Here is a 20,754-nt window from a genome sequence, read left to right on the forward strand (position 1 = left end):
GTTATAGAGAAATTTTTAAACCAAGTGCTGGGGGAAAGCTAGCAAATGTGGATGAGCACATGGTTTGGTTGGAAACATCTCTTGGGGTGAATTTATTAAAGGGGGAATTCTATATCCTGGGAAAGATGATAGGAAAGGAGTGAATTTTGCTGAACTTGACATTCTGGAAGGGCAATAGATACAGCCAGGGAACCTGAACACTGCATTAATGAAATTTTCTCATTTAATTTCTAGTGTTTTGAACAGAAAGAGAAATGTTGGTAGGAGTTCGTGGTCATATAGGCAGATATAGTTATAAGAACATAAGAATGGCCATACAGGGTCAGACCAATGGTCCATCTAGCTCGGTATCCTGTCTTCCAACTGTGGCCAGTGCCAGATGCTTCAGAGGGAATGAACAGAACAGGGCAATTTTGAGTGATCCATCTCCTGTCGCCCAGTCCCAGCTTCAGCCAGTTGGAGGTTTAGGGAAACCTAGAGCATGGGGTTGCATCCCTACCATCTTGACTAACAGCCAGTGATGGAGTATCCTCCATCAAACTTATCTAATCCTTTTTTGAATCCAGCTATACTTTTGGCCTTCACAGTACCCCATGGCAACTAGTTCTCCAGGTTGGCTGTGCATTTTGTGTGAATAAGTACTGCCTTTTACTTGTTTTAAACTGCTGTCTATAAATTTCTTAGGTGAGCGCTAGTTCTTGTGTTGTGTAAATAACACTTCCCTATTCACATTCTCCACACAAGTCATGATTATATAGACCTCTGTCGTCTCTTTTCTAAGCTGAGCAGTCCCAGTCATTTTAACTTTTCCTCACATGGAAGTTATTTCATACCCTGATTCATTTTTGTTGCCCTATTCTGTACCTTTTCCAATTCCAATATATCTTCTTTGAGATGGGGCAACCAGAATTGCACACAGTATTCAAGGTGTAGGAGTACCATTGATGTATATAGTGGCATTATGATATAGGGGCATTATGATTGTTTTATTATCTATTCCTTTCCTAATGGTTCCTAGCATTCTGTTAGTTTTTTGACTGCCACTGCACACTAAACAGATGACTCTTCGATCTTTTTATGTTATTAACTTGTTTTTTTGTTTGTTTGGCTGAAGAGCACTCCTTGGGCCTACCCTGAGACCCACCTTGTAAACACTGAAAAATAAAACCTGAGTGAGGAATAAAATCTCTCTGGAATGAAACTGATTTACTCCAGGCCCCCTGTACTGCCTGGAGAGGCGAAGGAGGCGCCTTGCCATAATACCCAGCCAATATGAAGATACCTGAAATCCTCCATTATTATTGTGTTTTTTGCCTTTTCAGCCTCTCTAATCTGCCTGAGTATTTCACAGTCACTGTCACCATCCTCCGTCAGATGGTCAGTAGTATAATGCTACTGCTGTACACATATTGTTCAAGTATGGAATTTCTATCCATAGAGATCCTATGGTAGAGTTTGAGTCATTTAAGATTTTTACTTTATTTGACTCAATGCTTTCTTTCACAGGTAGTACCACTCCCCCACCAGTGCAACCTACTCTCTTATTCTTAGATATGTTGTACCCTAGTATTACTGTGTCCCATTGATTATCTTCATTCCACCAAGTTTCCATGTTGCCTGTTATATCAATATCCTCCTTTAATGCACTCAAGTTCACCCATCTTAGTATGTAGACTTCTAGAGAGAAGAGGTGGTATCTTTTATTGGACCAGCTTCTGTTGGTGAAAGAGACAGGTTTTTGAAAGCTCAAAAGCTTGTCTCTTTCATCAACAGAAGCAGGTCCAATAAATGATATTACCTCACCCACATTGTCTGTCCAATATCCTGGGATCAGCATGGGTACAACACCACTGCAAACAATGATGGAAAATGTTTAGACTTCTAGCATTTGTATATAAGCACATATACATTTTGTCACTATTCAGTTGCTTGTCTTCATATGTTATATTTAAGTGGCACTCTCTTACATTTGACTGCTCCTCACTAGCTCCTATCTTCCATAACCAGCTCACTTGACAAGTGTACAAGGAACCTTTCTCCTTCAGTTTCCTCATCTATGAAACAGAGATATACCTGCTTCAGAAGGGAGTTATGACGCTTAAATGAAGGTAGTGTGCTTTGAGATCAGCTCATGGAAGGCACTAAAGTGGCGCATATTGTCGTTTTGTCCTGGCAGAGATGGGATCCCACCGTACAGACTCCGAAAGCAGCATCGCCGAGAGATGCAGGAAAGTGCCAAAGCAAATGGACGTGTGCCACTACCTCACATTCCTGTAAGTAGCAATACTCTGCCTGTCGAGAAGTTTATCTCCCAGTACGAGAGACTGAAGGTGCACACTTAGTCAGCAAAAGATCAGGTCTCCAGGTGGTATGGGAGTATAGTATGGGAGTCACAGGGGAGTGCATTGCTTTTTAAAATGGTGGTCCAGTGGGCTCTCGAGAGGCAAAGTTGAATAGTCCACTTCAAAACTGTTACGCCTACTCAACACTGGATTTTAAAATGCACAGCCCTTTAAGGTAATTGGTGAATAGTTGCCTGTTTGAGGATCCAGGACAGGGGTTGGGTTGTTGGGTAAGATGGCTGGGCTAGCTACAGTTGCAAGCTCACATATATTGTGGTGGCAGGCACCTCACAGTAAGCACTTTGGAGCTAATTTTGGATATAGTTCTGTAACATGTAGCTCCTACCCATCTAGCACAAAGTAAAGCTGAGCAGAGAAATAATGTAAATTTAGGGGCAATTTAGGGATCTGGATTGGTGGCTATTTGACAAATGTCATGTCTCCAACTGGTGTTTCTGTCCAGGCAGCCCATCCTGATGCAGAGGACCACTATTTTGGGATATAAGATAGAAAGGTGGGCTCCTTTCTTGTCTCTAGTTTTTCCCCGGTTTCATCAGGCAAAGAGCGTGGTCTTAGACCCTTAGCATAACCCTTTGGATTCTGTAGCAACTTCTGCACATTTGCTGATCCCTGTAAGCTTTTTTTCCCCTGAGCGAGAAGTTACATGTGACATGTCATGTTTAGCAGAAAATAAAGATACTACTTTCGTCCTTGGGCAGCTGTGCTCTAGCACAAATCAAATTGAGAAAATGTCCCTGTCCTCCGAGAAATGATTTCACTTAGCATAGTCACTCTCATCCTGCCTGTTCAGAAGCAGTGCAATGCAGGCAAAATCCACGCTTGTTTTAATCTTGTGTTTTAAATCTTTGTTTTGCCTTTTAAATTAGATTATTTTCCTGATGATTTAAGAGGGTCTCCTGAGCTTTGATCATTGGGTTGAAAATAAAAGCCCTGGCTATGGAAGCTTACTAGCCACCGTTGTTCAGCCTCTTCTCCTTTCACATATTTGCTTTCACAGTGTGGTTGCTGTCGAAAAGACTGGCTGGGTGCCTTTTTATTTCCCGCTGCTGCCGTTTTTACTGTAAGCATTGCTTTGTTAGAGTTGAAATTTGAAGGCTTGGCCTTTTTTTTTTTTTTTCAATTGCCGAACAGCGGGAACCACTGAGTGAATATTCTTTGACTTCAAAGCCTGTCAGCAGCTTTACCTTTTGGATAAAAATAATAGTGGCTTTCTATTGATCAAGTGTACTGGCAACGCTTCAGTGAACCGCAGGTTATAAATTCTGAGTGTGGCGCATAAAATATGTATGGCAAACTCTGCCTTAACGAACTTCCATCTGCCAGATATTTCTTTTGTTGAGATGAATAAGTGTCATTCCAGCAGTGGTTACTCGCAAGCTAATTAGTTTTACTTAGCATGAAATTTTATTGACTTTTTTGGGAAACAGGTTTTTTTTTAAAAGGCAAGGTTTAAATTGGACACCTGCTGCTTGTAAACGTTTCTACTGTAGTGCTTATCAGCATGTTCTTTGAGAATTACCTGCTCCTTGTAAATTTCACACAGACACTCCACAAGGAAAGATACAGTTTTCCTATTAAGTTTTGTGCTTTAATTTTAAGTCCCAGGGGAGAAGATATTTCATTGCATATTTATATTTGAGAGGACTGAGGAAGCAAGTTAGTTCTAGTCTCTCTCCAGGGAATAAGAGTTTAGTTCAGACACTGTGGCACCTCCTGCCTGCCAATTACTGGCATGGAATTGGCATAGACTTCAGAGAGGCACTGCTCTGCCCTCACTTTATCCATCCACTGTGAAACGAGAAGGTAATTAGACAATATGTTTTAGCACACACCAGTGTGGCATTTTATAAAGTTCGTTTTTTAAAATTAAAATTAAATGCAGGTGTGTCGAATTAAATCTACCCAATTAACTTCTAAGTGGATACATTTTTCCATTGTTGCTTTCCAAAATCAGTCACTGCTATGTAGTATGACCTATAGTTAAAGTAATCCCTGCACCTGTCTAGACCTGATCTGTAGCACACTCTCGGACAGGCAGTAATAACCCATTGACTTCGGTGGAGGATTTCACAACAGGACACAAACCTTATCAGAATAGCCAATTGCTATAATGTAACTAATTCAGATAGTTCTTGCAGAATGCATTGCGTAATTCCCTTATTATGGTATAGTCGCCTTTACCAGGAAGGAAGCTGTGTTCACAAAGTCCGCTAGGGACCTCACCATTCATTTACCAGTGAAGAGTTTAGCTCAGGGGTGGGCAAACTTTTTGGCCCGAGGGCCACATCTGGCTGGTGAAATTGTATGCAGGGCCATGAATGTAGGGCTGGGGCACAGCGGGTTCAGGTGCAGGAGGGGTGCGGAGTGAAGAAGGGGGCTCAGGGCAGGGGGTTGGGCCGCAGGAGGGGTGTGGGGTGCGGCAGGGGGTTGGGGTGCAGGAGGTGTGCGGCAGGGGGCTCAAGGCAGGGAGTTAGAGGCCTCAGAGCAAGAGGTTGGGGTACACGGTGCAGCGGGGGCTCAGGGCAGGGGGTTGGGTGCTCAGGTCAGGGGGTGCGGAGTGCGAGAGGGAGCTCAGGATTGGGATGCAGGGTGCAGGAGGGGTTCAGGGCATAGGCGCTGACTTCCCCTCTGCCCCCTGGGTGCTCAATGCCCCCCTGGCCCCGCCCCCACCCATCCTTGCCCCTCCCCAATTCCACCCTTTTCCCCCAAGTCCCCACCCCTGCCCCGCCTCTTTACCGCCTCCTCCCCCGAGCTCGCTGTGTCCCCACTCTTCCCCCTCCCTCCCGGAAAGTCCTAAGCGCCGCCAAACTCCTGTTCTGTGGCGGGCGGGAAGCGCTGGGACGGGGAGGAGCGGGGACTTGGTGTACTTAGGGGAGAAAGAGGAGAGGAGGGGGTTCCTGCCCTGGCCCCGCACCGCTCCCGGCCCTGCACCGCTCCTGGAAGTGGCCAGCATGTCCAGCAGTGGCTCATGGGGGTGGGTTGGGGCATGCAGCTCCCCATTGCGCTCCCCTCACCTCTGGGTATCATCTCTGAAGCTCCCATTGGCTGTGGTTCCACGTTCCTGGCCAATGGGAGCTGCATGGGGTGGGGCCTGCAGGTGAGGGCAGCACAGGGAGCCCTTTCCCCACCCCCGCCAGGGGCCGCAGGGATGTGGTGCTGGCCGCTTCTGGGAACGGTGCGGGACAAGAGCAGTCAGGGAGCCTGCCTTAGCCCTGCTGCACCACGGGGCTGGCAATCCTGCGGGCCGGATTGAAAGCCCTGACAGGCCAGATCCAGCCTGTGGGTCATAGTTTGCCCCCCCACCCCCACCCCCCGTTTAGCAGCTTCTCTGATGGGTGCTACACAAATGTGAAATTGATTATAGAGCCTTTTATAGAATCATAGGACTGGAAGAGACCTTGAAAGGTCATCTAGCCGAGTCCCCTGCACTCATGGCAGGACTAAGTATTATCTAGACCTCCCTGGCAGGTGTTTGTCTAACCTGCTTTTAAAAATCTCCAGTGATGGCGATTCCACAACCTCCCTTGGCAATTTATTCCAGTGCTTAACCACGCTGACAGTTAGGAAGTTTTTCCTAATGTCCAACCTAAACCTCCCTTGCTACAATTTAAGCCCATTGCTTCTTGTCCTATCCTCTGAGGTTAAGAAGAACAATTTTTCTCCCTCCTCCTTGTAACAACCTTTTACGTACTTGAAAACTTTATCATGTCCCCTCTCAGTCTTCTCTTTTCCGGACTAAACAAACCCAGTTTTTTCAATCTTCCCTCATAGGTTATGTTTTCTAGACCTTTAATCATTTTGGTCACTCTTCTCTGGACTTTCTCCAATTTGTCCACATCTTTCCTGAAACGTGGCGCCCAGAACTGGACACAATACTCCAGTTGAGGCCTAATCAGCGCAGAGTAGAGCAGAAGAATTAGTTCTTGTGTCTTGCTTACAACACTCCTGCTAATACATCGTAGAATGAGGTTTGTTTTTCTTTTGTTTTGTTTTTTGCAACAGTGTTACACTGTTGATTCATTTAGCTTGTGGTCCACTATGACCCCCAGATCCCTTTCCATAGTACTCCTTCCTAGGCCGTCATTTCCCATTTTGTATGTGTGCAACTGATTGTTCCTTCCTAAATGGAGTACTTTGCATTTGTCCTTATTGAATTTAATCCTGTGTACTTCAGACCATTTTTCCAGTTTGTCCGGATCATTTTGAATTTTAATCCTGTTCTCCAAAGCACTTGCAACCCCTCCCAACTTCGTATCATCCACAAACTTTATAAGTGTACTCTCCATGCCATTATCTAAATCATTGATGAAGATATTGAACAGAATCGGTCCCAGAACTGTTCCTTGTGGGACCCCACTCATTATGCCCTTCCAGCATGACTGTGAACCACTGATAACTACTCTCTGGGAACAGTTTTCCAACCAGTTGTGCACCATATAGGTTGCATATAGTAGCTCCATATAGGATGCATTTCCTCAGTTTGTTTATAAGAAGGTCATGCTAGACAATATCAAAAGCTTTACTAAAGTCAAGATATACCACATCTACTGCTTTCCCCCATCCACAGGGCTTGTTACCCTGTCAAAGAAAGCTATCAAGTTGATTTAACACAATTTGTTCTTGACAAATCTATGCTGTTACTTATCACCTTATTATCTTCTAGATGTATGCAAATTGATTCCTTAATTATTTGCTCCATTGTCTTTCTGAAGTTAAGCTGACTGGTCTGTAATTCCCCAGGTTGTCCTTATTTCCCTGTTTATAGATTGGCATTATATATTTGCCTTTTTCCAATCTTCTGGAATCTCTCCCGTCTTCCATGACTTTTCACAGATAATCGCTAATGGCTCAGATATCACCTTAGTCAGCTCCTTGAGTATTCTAGGATGCATTTCATCAGGACCTTGTGACTTGAAGACATCTAACTTGTCTAAGTAATGTTTAACTTGTTCTTTCCCTATTTTAGCCTCTGATCCTACCTCATTTTCACTGGCATTCACTATGTTAGCCATCCAATCACCACCAACTTTCAAACCAAAACAAAGAAGTCATTAAGCACCTCTGCCATTTCCACATGTTCTGTTATTGTTTCTCCCCTCTTTCTTCTCCCCCCCTCCCCTCCCCCAGCCCATTGAGTAATGGGCCTAGCCTGTCCTTGGTCTTCCTCTTGCTTCTAATATATTTGTAGAATGTTTTCTTGTTACCCATTTTCTCTAGTTAGTTTGATCTCATTTTGTGTCTTGGCCTTTCTAATTTTGTCCCTACATACTTGTGTTGTTTGTTTATATTCAGTCTTTATAATTTGACCTAGTTTCCACTTTTTGTAGGACTCTTTTTTGATTTTTAGATCATTGAAGATCTCCTGGTTAAGTCAGGGTGGTCTCTTGCAATACTTCCTATCTTTCCTACCCAGTGGGATAGTTTGCTCTTGTGCCCTTAATAATGTCTCCTGGAAAAACTGACAATTGTCTTCAATTGTTTTTCTTAGACTTGCTTCCCATGGGATCTTACCTACCAAATCCCTGAGTTTGGTAAAATCTGCCTTCTTGAAATCCATTGTCTTTATTTTGCTGTTCTCCCTCCTACCATTCCTTAGAATCATGAACTCTATCATTTCATGATCACTTCCACCCAGGCTGCCTTCCACTTTCAAATTTGCAACCAGTTCCTCCCTATTTGTCAAAATCAAATCTAGAACAGCCTCTCCCATAGTAGCTTTCTCCACCTTTTGAAATAAAAAATTATCTCCAGTACATTCCAAGAACTTGTTGGATAATCTGTGCCTTGCTGTGTTATTTTCCCAACAGATGTCTGAGTAGTTGAAGTCCCCAATCACCACCAAGTCCTGTGCTTTGGATGATCTTGTTAGTTTGTTTAAAAAAGGCCTCATCCACCTCTTCTTCCTGGTTTGGTGGTCTGTAGTAGACCCCCTACCATGACATCACCCTTGTTTTTTACTCCTTTTATCCTTACCCAGTGACTTTCAACAAGTCTGTCTCCTATTTCCATCTCAACCTCAGTCCAAGTATATACATTTTTAATAAATAAGGCAACACCTCCTCCCTTTTTTCCCTGCCTGTCCTTTCTGAGCAAGCTGTACCCTTCTATACCAATATTTCAGTCATACGTATTATCCTACTAGTTGTGTTAGTTTACTAGCATTTTGAGTTCTTCCTGTTTATTCCTCATACTTCTTGCATTAGTATACAGACATCTAAGACACTGATTTGATTTCTCCCCCCCAATCCCCGTTCTGTCTTGTCTTTCCCTTATCCCTGCTATAACAGGCCATGCTCACCCAAATTCCGACCCTTCTCCCAGGTCTCCATGTTTTTGACTTACCTGGGGGCTTTGGTCACCTGCTCCCTTCAAACCTAGTTTAAAGCTCTCCTCACTAGGTTAGCCAGTCTGTATCCAAATATGCTCTTCCCCTTCCTCGATAGGTGGACCCAATCTCTGCTTAGCAGTCCTTCCTGGAACAGCATCCTGTGGTCAAGGAAGCTGAAGCCCTCCTGGCGACACCATCCTCTCAGCCAGGCATTCATCTCCAGGATGCATCTGTCTCTGCCTGGGCCCCTACACTTGACCAGAAGGATTGAAGAGAACACCACCTGCATTCCCAACTCCTTCACCCTTACTCCCAGGGCCACTTCTGATCTGCTGAGGGTCATACCTTGTAGTATCATTAGTGCCCACATGGATGAGTAGCAGGGGGTAGTAGTCAGAGGGCTGGATGATCCTCAACAATCCCTCTGTAATGTCTCGGATACGGGGCCCTGACAGGCAGCATACCTCCCGGGATCCCAAGTCAGGGCGACAGATGGGTGCCTCCATCCCCCTCAGAAGAGAGTCACCAACCACCACTATCCTACATTTCCTCCTGGGAGTGGTGGCTACGATCTTCCCAGCCTTGGGGGTTCATGGCTTCTCCTCCTCCACCTTTGGGGGTGGTTCCTCGTCACTCATTGCCGGGGCAGCATAACAGTTTTCCATCACCATGGTGGGTGGGTTGGGAGTAGGAATAGAGCACTGCCTGCTGCCAGAAGTAACCAGCTGCCAGTGTCCTCCCTGTGACAGAGCCTTATCCTCCTCCCCGGGTGGTGTGACAGCAGTCCTCAGCCTTGCATGTCTCCATATGAATACTCTCAAGGAATTCCTCATGGGCATGGATGCTCCTCAGCCTAGCCACCTCCTCCTGTAGCTCTCCCACCTGCTTCCTGGTGGATGATGGTCCCCCCAGCCTGCCTTTCTGTGAATGGGAAAGGCAGGCCACAGACTGCAAACGCACACCAGGATCTGGGTAGTGGCATCCGTGGTTAGGTTGTCTATCTGAACACAGGCACAGGTGGAGACAGGAGCAGCGTTATGACAGCACCTTTGTGATAAGGTGTATAAAGTACAACCTATTAAGATTACCTGATGATGCTAGAGAGTCAGTTTACCAGCATGAGCTTAGAAATGGCCAAGCTAATCAGAAATGGTGAATCCGCACAAGGGAGTTTTATAGGGCACTTGAAATGAGCTCCAGTAAAACATTCAGTCCAACCCATGCCATCCTGTGTTCTACCTAGTCCACACATTTTACAGTGTCTAGAAATGCTTTAGGAGTTTAGTGTTTTCTTCTGTCAACCAGCTTCTTGCCACTAGAACGGGCAGTGGGTTTGTGTCTCACCTGCCTCTCAGGCAGGCAGTGATCCATGAGATAGAATCTTTGGGCCCAGTTCCTCCTCTCTCCAGCAAGTGCGAAGACATTTTTCAGTTCTCCTGTTTCTCAGGGAAACAGCTGCAGCTGTTATGTCTCTGAAGACGCTCCATCTCATTCTTGGACTCAAGTGGAGCCCTGGAGCAACATGGAGAATGAGAAGGGCAAGTGTATTCCCAGAAGAAATGAGGAAACACACAGGGAATGCACTGCCCATGCCGGTGCATTGCAGGCCCCCGTAGCAGGCCTGTTCTGTGTGAAGGGCCTGGCCACCAGCCCACGGCCAAGTAGATCCACTGCAGCCAGGTCACAGCGGGAGCAGCCCTGCGTCAGACAGACATCTCTGTCAGGTGTCGACACTCAGAGTGGGAATTCACCAGAATACATTTGGGGAACCAGCACTCCGACAGGAACTTCCAGGAGGACAATTCCATGGACGTGTAAGGGACCCTTTCCTTCCAGAGTCCCCCAGAAAACCCTCAACTCAGGGGCCTTTACCTGGGTCCACAAGTCCTTGGCAGTCTTTTTGTATGCACCTGTGAAAGACCGTTCCATGATATTCTCCAGGAGAGCTTGCTGCAGCCTCACCAGTCCCTTCCTCAGTCATCTCTAGGGACCTCTTTGCAGCTCCCCACAAGCAGGAAATTACAGCTCTTCACAGCATGCCCCTGAGAGACCGGGATCACCCAGGCAAAGGAAGAGAGGATCTGATCCTGACCTTCCTCCAGTTGCCAACTCCCCAGAAAACCCTCACAGGACGGCCCATACATATTGGAAGTAACGGCTTCCATACAGTTCCACTGTGGAGCAGAAAATGCGGGATGTTGAGAAGGGGTCACTCATCTTTGAAGCATGTCCTCCCAGTTCACCCTGCAGTTGCAGAAATGTTCACCTTGGGATGTGTCTCCATTACCTCCGAATTCTATATCTTCAGAGCCCTGAGAAGGGACAAAGTGTCAGGACTGGATTCTGCGTGTCCCACCCACCACCCGAATGTCCAGAGGATCTACAAACATCCATCTACAGTCTCTAGCGATCCCCTCCTAATACACTGTCACCCATGGCTTCATGATCCAAGCCATCAGACCTTCCCCTGGAATCCAGTGTCAATCTTCAGGTTCTCTTCAACCAGTAGGTAGAAGGACAGTCTGGAAAACCCTTGAGCTGAAGGTATCCAGATGGCCACAGCCATCTAATCTTCCTGTGCTTTGTTGTTGCTTACAGATATTCAGTCAGAAACAGCTATCTGCTCAGAACCCCTCAGAGTCTTTTGGTTGCCCTGCTTGGCGGCCCCCCTGAAACCTGCTTGTGGCCCCTCAGGGGGCCCCAGACCCCTGGTTGAGAACCACTGCCTTACAGCAGTGAGACTCGACTATATGGCACAGGATTCCATTAGTGCAAGTGCTAAAATCCTGGGATTCTTCAGGCCTGCCTGCAGATGGAGGGGGCACATCTGACCTTGCTCTCCTCTCTAAGGACCCCACATTGTTGTGAGACTCCTTACAGAGATCTCTGAGAAGATAAACCCTTTTCCCACTCTGCCAGCCCAAATCATCCTCATCTTCCTCCTCCCCCTTAGGACCAAACGAGTCCCACTTCTTCACCAGAAATCCCAGGTGAGGCAGAAGCACAGTTTGAATAAATCCAGCTGTATTTCTTTCACAAGTCAGAATGCAAGCTGAAGGACTTTGTGATAGGAGCTCGGAGGACTGGTGGCCTAGAGGTTAGTGCACCTGGCTTCTGGCCTCTCTGTCAGGTGGTAGGGGTGCCTGCTCCTGACCTTCAAGCCAGAACTCCTCAGCCTGCCACCCACCTCCAGGCCTAGGCCCTTAAGGGGGTGTGGTAGGGGACCTGGGCCCTCCCTTTCCACTGGGTCCCAGCCCAGGCTCCTGTGGGAAGCGACTCCAGTAGCATGCTCCCTGCAGCAAGTCTGTGTTCACCTGCCTTCCTACTTACAGTCTCTTCAGGTTGGGGTGTGGCCCCTCTAGTCCGCAGTCACCTTATGTCCTGTGTTGTCACCAGTCCAGACCTGCCTCCCAAAGGCATTTGGAGAACAGCACCCCATTGCATCACTCCTTCCATTGGTTCATGTAGATCAGGCACTTTCTTCCAGGAATCCCTTTGGGTAAGAATTACATGCTGGCTGCAGAAATCCTTCAGGAGCATTGGGTCTACATGCTATTGCAAACCTACAGTGCAAGAGAAGGGAGGGGGATAGGAAAGCTGTCATGGGCCAGAATACTTGTAGCCCATGTCATTTAGCCATTGATCAGCTGTACTTTCCAGCACAGTTTCAGTCACTGAGGCCAATGAGCAAAGCCCATTGCTTCAATCTTTGACATGGGTTTTTATGTAATAAAAGGTGTTCTCAACTTGTTGCTTCCATAAGAGGAGCTCTGGCCTCCTGTAAGGGCTATGTTAAATATAACCTTCCTTTTCCTGACTCCCACCCCAGCCTGTGCTGGGGCAGAGCAGAAGCAGAGTTTGGATGCACTTGTAAGTCTTGCAGATATGCATTATTTCTATCATCCTTACTGAACTGTAGATTAACTCTCGTGTTCTGCATGAGAAAGAAACATGAAGATTTCACAGAGATTTGCATTATTTCTATCATCCTTATTGAACTGTAGATTAATTCTCGTGTTCTGCATGAGAAAGAAATGTGAAGAGTTCACAGAGATTTGGTCTCTGCTCCTCAGTCAGTAGGATTCCCAGGGAGAAGTGTATTTCTGGTATCCTAGCCATTCTTTATATACGTTATCCTGCATATGACAGTGTCTATCCGGCCTTCTCACATTTTGGGGGAAGCACTGGTGCCTCGACATTCCCCTGCCTAAGAAGAACCTTCACAGGACTTAGCCCTCATGGGGCGTAGAAAGGCCAGAAAGAGACGCTAACCAATCAGGAGCCAGCAGGTACTACTTCATCACTGGGGCTGGGACAGGAGAGGAGCTCCTTGGTCCTAGCCCGGAGCCCTGGCTCAGGTCAGGGTCCTTGTTTAAACATGGGGATCAAGTGGTTACTGTGTTTATTTACAAATTTAAAGGTGCAGACTGCCAAATTTTGGAGTTTACCTGTTAAAGGGCTGGTGCCGAGTATACTGCATAAGTCCTCCTGCTCCAGTGGGCCAACACACCTGCTGTTTTGCTTCCTTGTTTCCTTGTGTTGTCTCTGGTTGTAGAAAATGTACATCTCCCTCTTCCTTTTTCATGTAACAACATATTCTGTCTCCATGTGACTGTACTTTCCGTCTTGTTTTCAGCATTCGTGAAATCTTTGGTTGGGATAAGTCATTTCACATGGTCATCAGAGCAATAGAATAAAGGGTAATGGAGAAAATGCAGCAAATGCAATTGTTGTCAGTTTGATAGCTCGGTACGGGGCATATCACTGTTCCATCGTTCAGCTCCCCAGGTGCAGCATATTTTGGCATAGGGAAAAGTAGAAAAAGTAGCCCTCTTCTACTCCCTGTGGATAGGCGTCTCTCTGCCCCATGGAACAAGCAGCAAATCATTCTTTTACCTGTCTTGTTTCCTTAGCAAAATGCTCCTTTAGTCTTTCTTCCCCATCCCTGTCTTACCATCTGGCCAGCTCAGGACAGCATGCTGCCTTTTAGAGTTATCAGAAAATGTAAGGCTGGAGCTGTTTTCTCTAGTTAATATCAAATTATATCTATCTTTTTGCACTTTATAAAATGACAAAATATGACTTTTTTGAGGAGACTAAAACAGCAGCCTTTGCGTGACTTTGAAGAGAACTAGTTGCAGTTGTGTTGTGTCATTATTCCAGTTAGAGAGGATGCTTCATGGGAAACAGTTGCATTTTGTGCTTGGGTTAAGTAGCACAAACTCTGTGGGATGTAACTGAAAGGAAGATCCCAGCAGGCGAGAGGCCAAAAGAGTTCACCCTTTTTGGCCTCATTGGGCCAGGCTTACATGGATAAGTAGGTAACCTTCACCAGCCTAGATTGGTGGGTCTGGGACAGAAGCCAGGTATGCATGTTAGAATCCCCTGGTCTGTTAAATGAAAAGATGGTAACTTTTCTGCTACAAATTCCTGATGTTTCAGCCCTTTCGTAAGAGTAGTATTACATTTAACTTGTATAAGCAGCAAGGACTGAGCACTGGCATGCCTGCAACAGAGTTTGGTTATTCAATGATAACCACATCCCTGGAGTTTTCATTCTAGAAAATCACTTCATCATTAAGGAGCTGTGTAGATGGGGTGCGGAAGGAGGTCCCAGAAAGCAGAGCAGAACTCTGGTTTCATCAGTGGAATGCTGTTGGCATGGACCAAACTATCCCTTTGGGTTGTTCACCAGCCAACCCAAATTCTACCCTCCTAGCACAGCCTGATCACTGGTAGGACAATGGCATGCCAAGCTGAGATAGGATTCCCTTTAAGATTTTAAAGTTTTGGCTTCAGTTTATTGCTCCTTTTGCTAACCGATGGTGTGTTCTTCCTTCAGCGTACATACCGAATGCCAAAGGATATCCATGTTGAACCACAGAAGTTTGCTGCAGAGCTGATCAATCGCCTGGAGGAAGTACAAAGGGAACGTGAAGCAGAGGAGAAATTAGAGGAGCGCCTTAAACGTGTTCGAGCGGTTAGTAGTAGCCTCAGAATCTCTGGAAAATGGGAAATACAGGTTGTCTGAATAACTTGCACTGTGGGAATCCTTCAGCAGCAGGTGTATTGAGTAACACTACATTGTCATAGGTCATGATGCTGCTGAGCCGTATGATGTTTCACGAGAGCTTAAATGACCAGGTGGGACACCTGGGAATGTTTTTTTAGTGATGAGCCCTGGATTAGCCAAAAAATCATAGCAGGCTCTTAGCTCCATGGCAGGCTGGGAATGGGAGAAAGTCGGGTCAGTCCTATGTGAGACATTTTGTCAGAAAGCTCAGAGGGTTCACGGAGCCCCTGTATACTTCTGGTGTTCTGTGTTCCTAGATAAGTGTAAATACTATTTTGTAAGTACAGGATGTTTTGCTGAGTGCATCAGTGTGTTACTTAAAATCACAGTCTGCAACTGTATAGCTAGAGTCCTAAGCAAAATTAGTTTGTGCATCTCAGTTCCTAGAGGATGACTGTCCACATACTAAAATCACCACCCCTCAAAACCAAAGGGCTCCCCTGTTGGCTGCCTCAGCTGAGTGTCCAAGGACTCAATGGCATCTGAAACTATCATTTTACCCCTAAGGGTGGCATGTTGGCATCAGGACAAAGAATGATGCCAGCTGGTGTGGGGCAGGCTTGAAGTACCACTGCTCGCACTGTGGTTCTGTAGTCGGGTTAAGTGTCCAGGGCTGTCAATCAAAGATGTTTCACCAGCATAAATATGAATTTTATGAATTTGTCAGAAATTTCTTTTTGAGATGCTAGTGTAGTGGATTGGAATGTCTGATGTACATTGTAACTGATCCAGACGTAGATGGGTAGGGGATTTGAATGTCAACACAAGCGTCTATCCCCATATCTACTCCATGCTTAAATAGCTTGCTTTAGTACCTGTGAGTTGGCAGAGAGGAGTTGATGATGGTGACTTACCTGGTCTTTTCTGCCTAGATTCTAGGTGCTAACTTCTGTGCTAACTTCTGCTCTTCCTGACCTGCCCCCGACAGCTCTTTACCACTGGCTGATGCCCCTCAGTCCTGACTTGTGGTACTCTCTGTTTGTATAGTCCTGGACCTCTCTGCTCTCTCCCACATCCACACCATTGCCCAATGCCTTCACTTGCCACTCTGGTGTATTAATTTAGATGGAGTAAAGGGACCAAAGCGTCAAAAGTGCTAATGTGACCCTGAAACTGTCCAACATTACCTGTAATAAACAAGGCTCAGGGTTTGGTATACAGAGCCCTAAGCCTGCTTAGTGCCATGGCAAACATGCCATTAAAAATCCTTTACCCCTTTATTAGGGTAGAGAAAAGAAGGAAACATTAAATCAGTTGAAATGTAAGGCTTTCATTTTAACCACATTCCATCTTCCCTTTCCCTTTAGCAGGAGAGAGTCTTTAAGGGGGAAAACCTGGTCTGACAGTCTCTTCAATTATATTAAACATGGTAATAACTGTCCTTTTTAGAAAAAAGAGCACTTAGATGAGATGGGCTGGAGCTTTTGTCGTTGCTGCTGTTGTGAAAAGTCCAGTCACATTTCCTAGAAGACAAAATGAGACCCATATGAGAACGGCAAAGATTAAAAATGCAGCTTCTGTCTCTGGTGTTGACTTTCACTTGCAACCTCACTGCTGGAGAAACACAAGGCTAGCGCACTGTTTGGACAATTGGTTACCTTTTCCAGTCCTGCAGAAGGGCTCAGTGAAGCTCAAAAGGTAGTTTCTTATACCAAGAGAAGTTGGCTCAGTAAAAGATGCTCCTCACCCACCCTGTCTCACTGCAAGACCTGGCAAACTTGTACCAGCCCCCGGCTATTTAGGGCATTGCTTTTAGCTGTGACTGGTCACAGCCTACAGCAGTGCTGCAAAAATGCAGTCTTGGCCAGCTAAACCTGACTCTTATGAAACAGAAGGCAAAAGGAGAGGGATAGGAAAGAGAAGAAATAAGGTGGGGAAGGAAAAGAACACCTGGGGGGTACAAGAGTGACAAGGCCTCACTTCCCAGATGGTGGTTGGGATTCAGCTGGAGCCAGTGAAGGTGGCGATGTCATTTGGCTCCCTCTGTCCTGCCTGGTCTGGTCAGGGTCTCTCTCAGGATTAGGATGAAGAAGGACAAACAGTGTCACCGTAGATCCCAAGAGTTAGTGGGGCAGCAGCCAGAATGGTGAAGATTGCTCCTTCTCCTGTTCTCTTGTCTTTCATGCCCTCAGCGTCATAGTAGCCAGCTCCCCTTCAAGTCTCTGTGTGAGGGCACCAAAGGGAGTGATGGGCAGAATAACCTATCTTCTCCTTATTTGGTTCACCAGTTAGGCCTAATTTCCCACGTGCCAATTCTGGTTCACTGATTTGTGGTCCCACATGTTCACCAAACATGATTTTAACACAATCCTTGAATTATATGAGAGGGCCGTTTTGTTTGGACTAATTCAGTCTTTCTGACTCCCTTTTGCACCTTTTCCCATTCATTATAGGTTATTGTGGCAGTTTGTTATAGGTTATTGTGGCAGTTTATTAACTTTAATTTACAGTTCCACAGTTAGGCTCACAAGTGGGGTAAATCTGTGGTCCCAATTACTACATGTTGTCCCAGCCCTCTGCCTCTGCTAGCAAACGCTGCCAGCAGCAGTATCAAAATCAGCAGATACCTATCTGCTAGAGCAGTGGTTCTCCAACTTTAGCAACCCAAGGACCGCCATTTTGATTTAAAATTTGTTGTGGATCCCCAAGTGCCCTGCTGCGCCCCAGGCCTTGCCCCCACTCCACCTCTTCCCCCAAGACCCCATCCCTGCCCGGCCTCTTTCTGTCCCCTCCCCCGAGCGTGCCCCGTTCCCGCTCTTCCCCCTCCCTCCCAGCGCCTCCTGCACACCGCTGAACAGCTGTTCCCCGGCATGCAGGAGGTGCTTGGGGGGAGGGGAGGAGTTGATCAGCAGCACCTGCAAACCCCCTGGAGTACTCTTGCAGACCCCTATTTGAGAAATGCTGTGCTAGAGAACAGACTGAAGTCTGTTTAAGCAAATTTTCTTTTTGACTTAATCCACATTTGAGCCCAGGTCTCGAGGTAATGCTGTGTAGTAAAACCGGTGGTACTCATATAGAACAATGTATCAGATGGTCAGTGCGTGGCATTAGGGATACAGAATAACTAAATATAAGCCTTTTTAGGTTAGTACTTAAAGTGCAGGGACTGCTGGTATCTTCAAAAGGAGAGCTTGAACCCTGATGCACCACAGTTTTTGGGGGTAGGGATGTCAGAACTGGAGGCCTCCTCTCAGTGCAGATCTCTGGGGTGGCTCGCTGAACGGGGCCAAAATTCAAAAAACAAATTGCAAAGCCTCAAGCACAGTCATTGGTTCAGCACAGGGCTTAGAAACATTTCAAAAGGTACTGAAACAAAAATAACTTTTCAGACCCTTCACCAAACTGCCTGCCGTTCCCTTTCCAAAGCAGCGTCAGTCAATGAATACAGGAGAAAGGAAAGTGAATTTAGAGTCACGTGATTTTGTTAAGGGAGCACAACCAGGTAATTTATATCCACCATTTATGGGTTTTTCTTAACATTTAGAAAAACCAAGCACTGGACAGTCTTCATCAATCCCTTTAAATCCCCAAGAAAGCGTTCTTTGGATTGTGCATTCCCCTGTGTCAGAGGCACTGAACCTTTCCAGAGCCACTGTACCCCCTTCAGGAGTCTTATTTGTCTCGTGTACCCCAAGTTTCACCTCACTGAAAAAACTACTTGCTTACAAAATCAGATATAAAAATACAAGTGTCACAGCACGCTGTTACTGAAAAAGTGCTGTCTTCCTCATTTTTACCATATACTTATAAAATAAATCAATGGGAATATAAATATTGTACTTACATTTCAGTGTATAGTATATAGAGCAGTATAAACAAGTCATTATCTGAAATTTTAGTTTGTACTGCCTTTGCTAGTGCTTTTTATGTAGCCTGTTGTAAAACTAGGCAAATATCTAGATGAGTTGATGTACCTCCTGGAAGACCTCTGCGTACCGCCGGGGTACATGTACCCTCGGATGAGAACCACTGCCCTATGGTATTTCCAGCCCAAGTATTTCAGTGTTGTGCTGCTGAATGGCATCTAGAAAGTCAAATGCGCTATTGACAGACTGATCTAGCTTCGCTGTCTGACCTGAGTGAAATGTGGAAAGCAACCAGCCACATCACCAGTGAGAAGCATATCTGTGTTTACAGTTCTTTCCATGTTAATGTAAAGCATTGCTAGGAAGGGAACTTCCTTTAGCATCATTTTGCTCAGTGGCATCCCCGATTAAAACAAAAAGCACAAATACATCAGGGGAATCCTTTCAGCTCAATCTGTGGTCATTTGATAGGTAAAAAGGAGAGGAAATGAGATATTGCTAGTTCTACAGATTGTCAGTGTGTGTTTCTGCTCCTAGATCAATGGACAGGGCTGTGCAGACTTCCCTGGGTTGTAATGTCATTGCAGATGTGTTTTTTAAATGACTTGTAGCATTCTAAACCTGATTAAAGGAGCCTCTGAAAATATTGTAACCACCAGGCCCCATCTAGTGGGCACACCAGACCTGATTTGCATTATTCTGTGTTTTGGAAAGTGTAGTCTGCAGAGGCTGTGCTGTCTCCGAGCTTCATTCCCAGCAGCACTGAAATACCTGCTTTAGAGCTCACACAAAGAAAGGGCTTGGGCGTGTGCCTCCCAGAACTGTTTTCCTTTCATGCACCAAGACTCCATCACATCAGCTGCTTGCTGAACCCTAGATTGTTTCTGTGCAAAATCCAGCTGTTATCCTAAGCAGATAAGAAGACACGTTTTTATAATTTTATCTTGCAGCTAGTGAAGTCAAAATTAACTTGGGAGTAAAAATGTCCCAAATAAAATATAGGGATAATTTTTCAAAAGTAGGCACTTACATTGTGTAGACAAAACCATAGAAAATCATTTGGTGTTGGCGTCCGGCTGTGTATTTTCATGATGTATTTAACTACTTGCTTTTTGTGCCTGCTGTTGAAAATGTGGCTCTTAGTTTATAGAGGTTTCGATGCATAAACTATTGTGTGTGTACATTCACATGCATGACATTTTTTTACCATGGAGCGAAGGTCACTGGCACTCAGCCCTGCCCTGTGTTCCTTGCCGCCCTCCCAAAACTCAAGTGCTGGCAAACCGGGAAATTCAGCCAGGGAACAGCAACAATGTTAACTCAGCCCCTGTGATCCTGCCCTAAGAACTCCTCACCACTCCCTCAGTGTCTGCCAAGCAGCAGCAAGTCCCAACCAGGTCACTGGTGCCACCCAGAGCTCAGTTGGGGGCTGTGAATGGGAGTGCTGCTGGGAGCTGTGCCAGGCACAGATACAATGGTAGGTTTGCTTAGGCACGGTCAATTGCTGTTACACTCCCAGTGTCTATAGCAGAGGTGGGCAAACTACAGCCCCTGGGCCGCATCCGGCCCACGGGACCCTGCTGCCCAGCCCCTGAGCTCCTGGCCTGGGAGGCTAGCCCCCAGCCCCTCCCCTGCTGTTCCCCTTCCCCCGCAGCCTCAGCTCACTGCGCCGCTGGTGCAATGCTCTGGGTGGCGGGGCTGCAAGCTCTTGTCAGGCAGCGCAGATGCAGAGCTGCGGCCTGACCCGGTGCTCTGTGCCGTGCAGTGGCATGGCTGGCTCCAGCCAGGCGGCACAGCTGCCTGTCCTGGTGCTCTGGGCGGCACGGCTGTAGCGCCACCAGCCACCGGTGCTTCAGGCAGTGCGGTAAGGGGGCAGGGAGCGGGGGGGTTGGATAGAGGGCAGGGGAGTTCGGGGTGGTGGTCAAGGGGCGGGGGTATGGATAGGGGTCAGGGCGGTCAGAGGGCAGGGAACGGGGGGGTTGAATGGGGGCAAGGGTCCCGGGGGAGGGGGCAGTCAGGAAGAAGTGGAGGGGTGGATGGGGCGGAGGGGGCAGTCAGGAGCAGGGGTTCCAGGGGCGGTCAGGGAGAGGGGGTGGTTGGAAGGGGCAGGTGTCCTGGGAGGGGGCAGTTAGGAGTGAGAGGAGGGGTTGGATGGGGCAGCGGGAGGCAGTCAGGGGCAGGAGG

General features: G+C 46.6%; 1 protein-coding gene across 5 annotated transcripts in view; it reads left to right on the forward strand.

The window, feature by feature from the left end:
- AXIN1 (axin 1) overlaps positions 1–20,754 on the forward strand; it is a 177,438-nt gene that overhangs the window by 119,223 nt on the left and 37,461 nt on the right. For 4 of the 5 annotated variants that reach the window (XM_073362703.1, XM_073362701.1, XM_073362704.1 and 1 more), the window contains 3 exons: positions 2,177–2,273; positions 3,361–3,423; positions 14,534–14,671. In XM_073362703.1, the coding sequence (XP_073218804.1) occupies positions 2,177–2,273; positions 3,361–3,423; positions 14,534–14,671 (298 nt within the window). The remainder of the gene's footprint in view (positions 1–2,176; positions 2,274–3,360; positions 3,424–14,533; positions 14,672–20,754) is intronic. The other variant, XM_073362705.1, reaches the window with a different exon arrangement.

This window comes from Lepidochelys kempii, chromosome 10 (genome assembly GCF_965140285.1).
Source record: "Lepidochelys kempii isolate rLepKem1 chromosome 10, rLepKem1.hap1, whole genome shotgun sequence".
Classification (NCBI taxonomy): Eukaryota; Metazoa; Chordata; order Testudines; family Cheloniidae; genus Lepidochelys; species Lepidochelys kempii.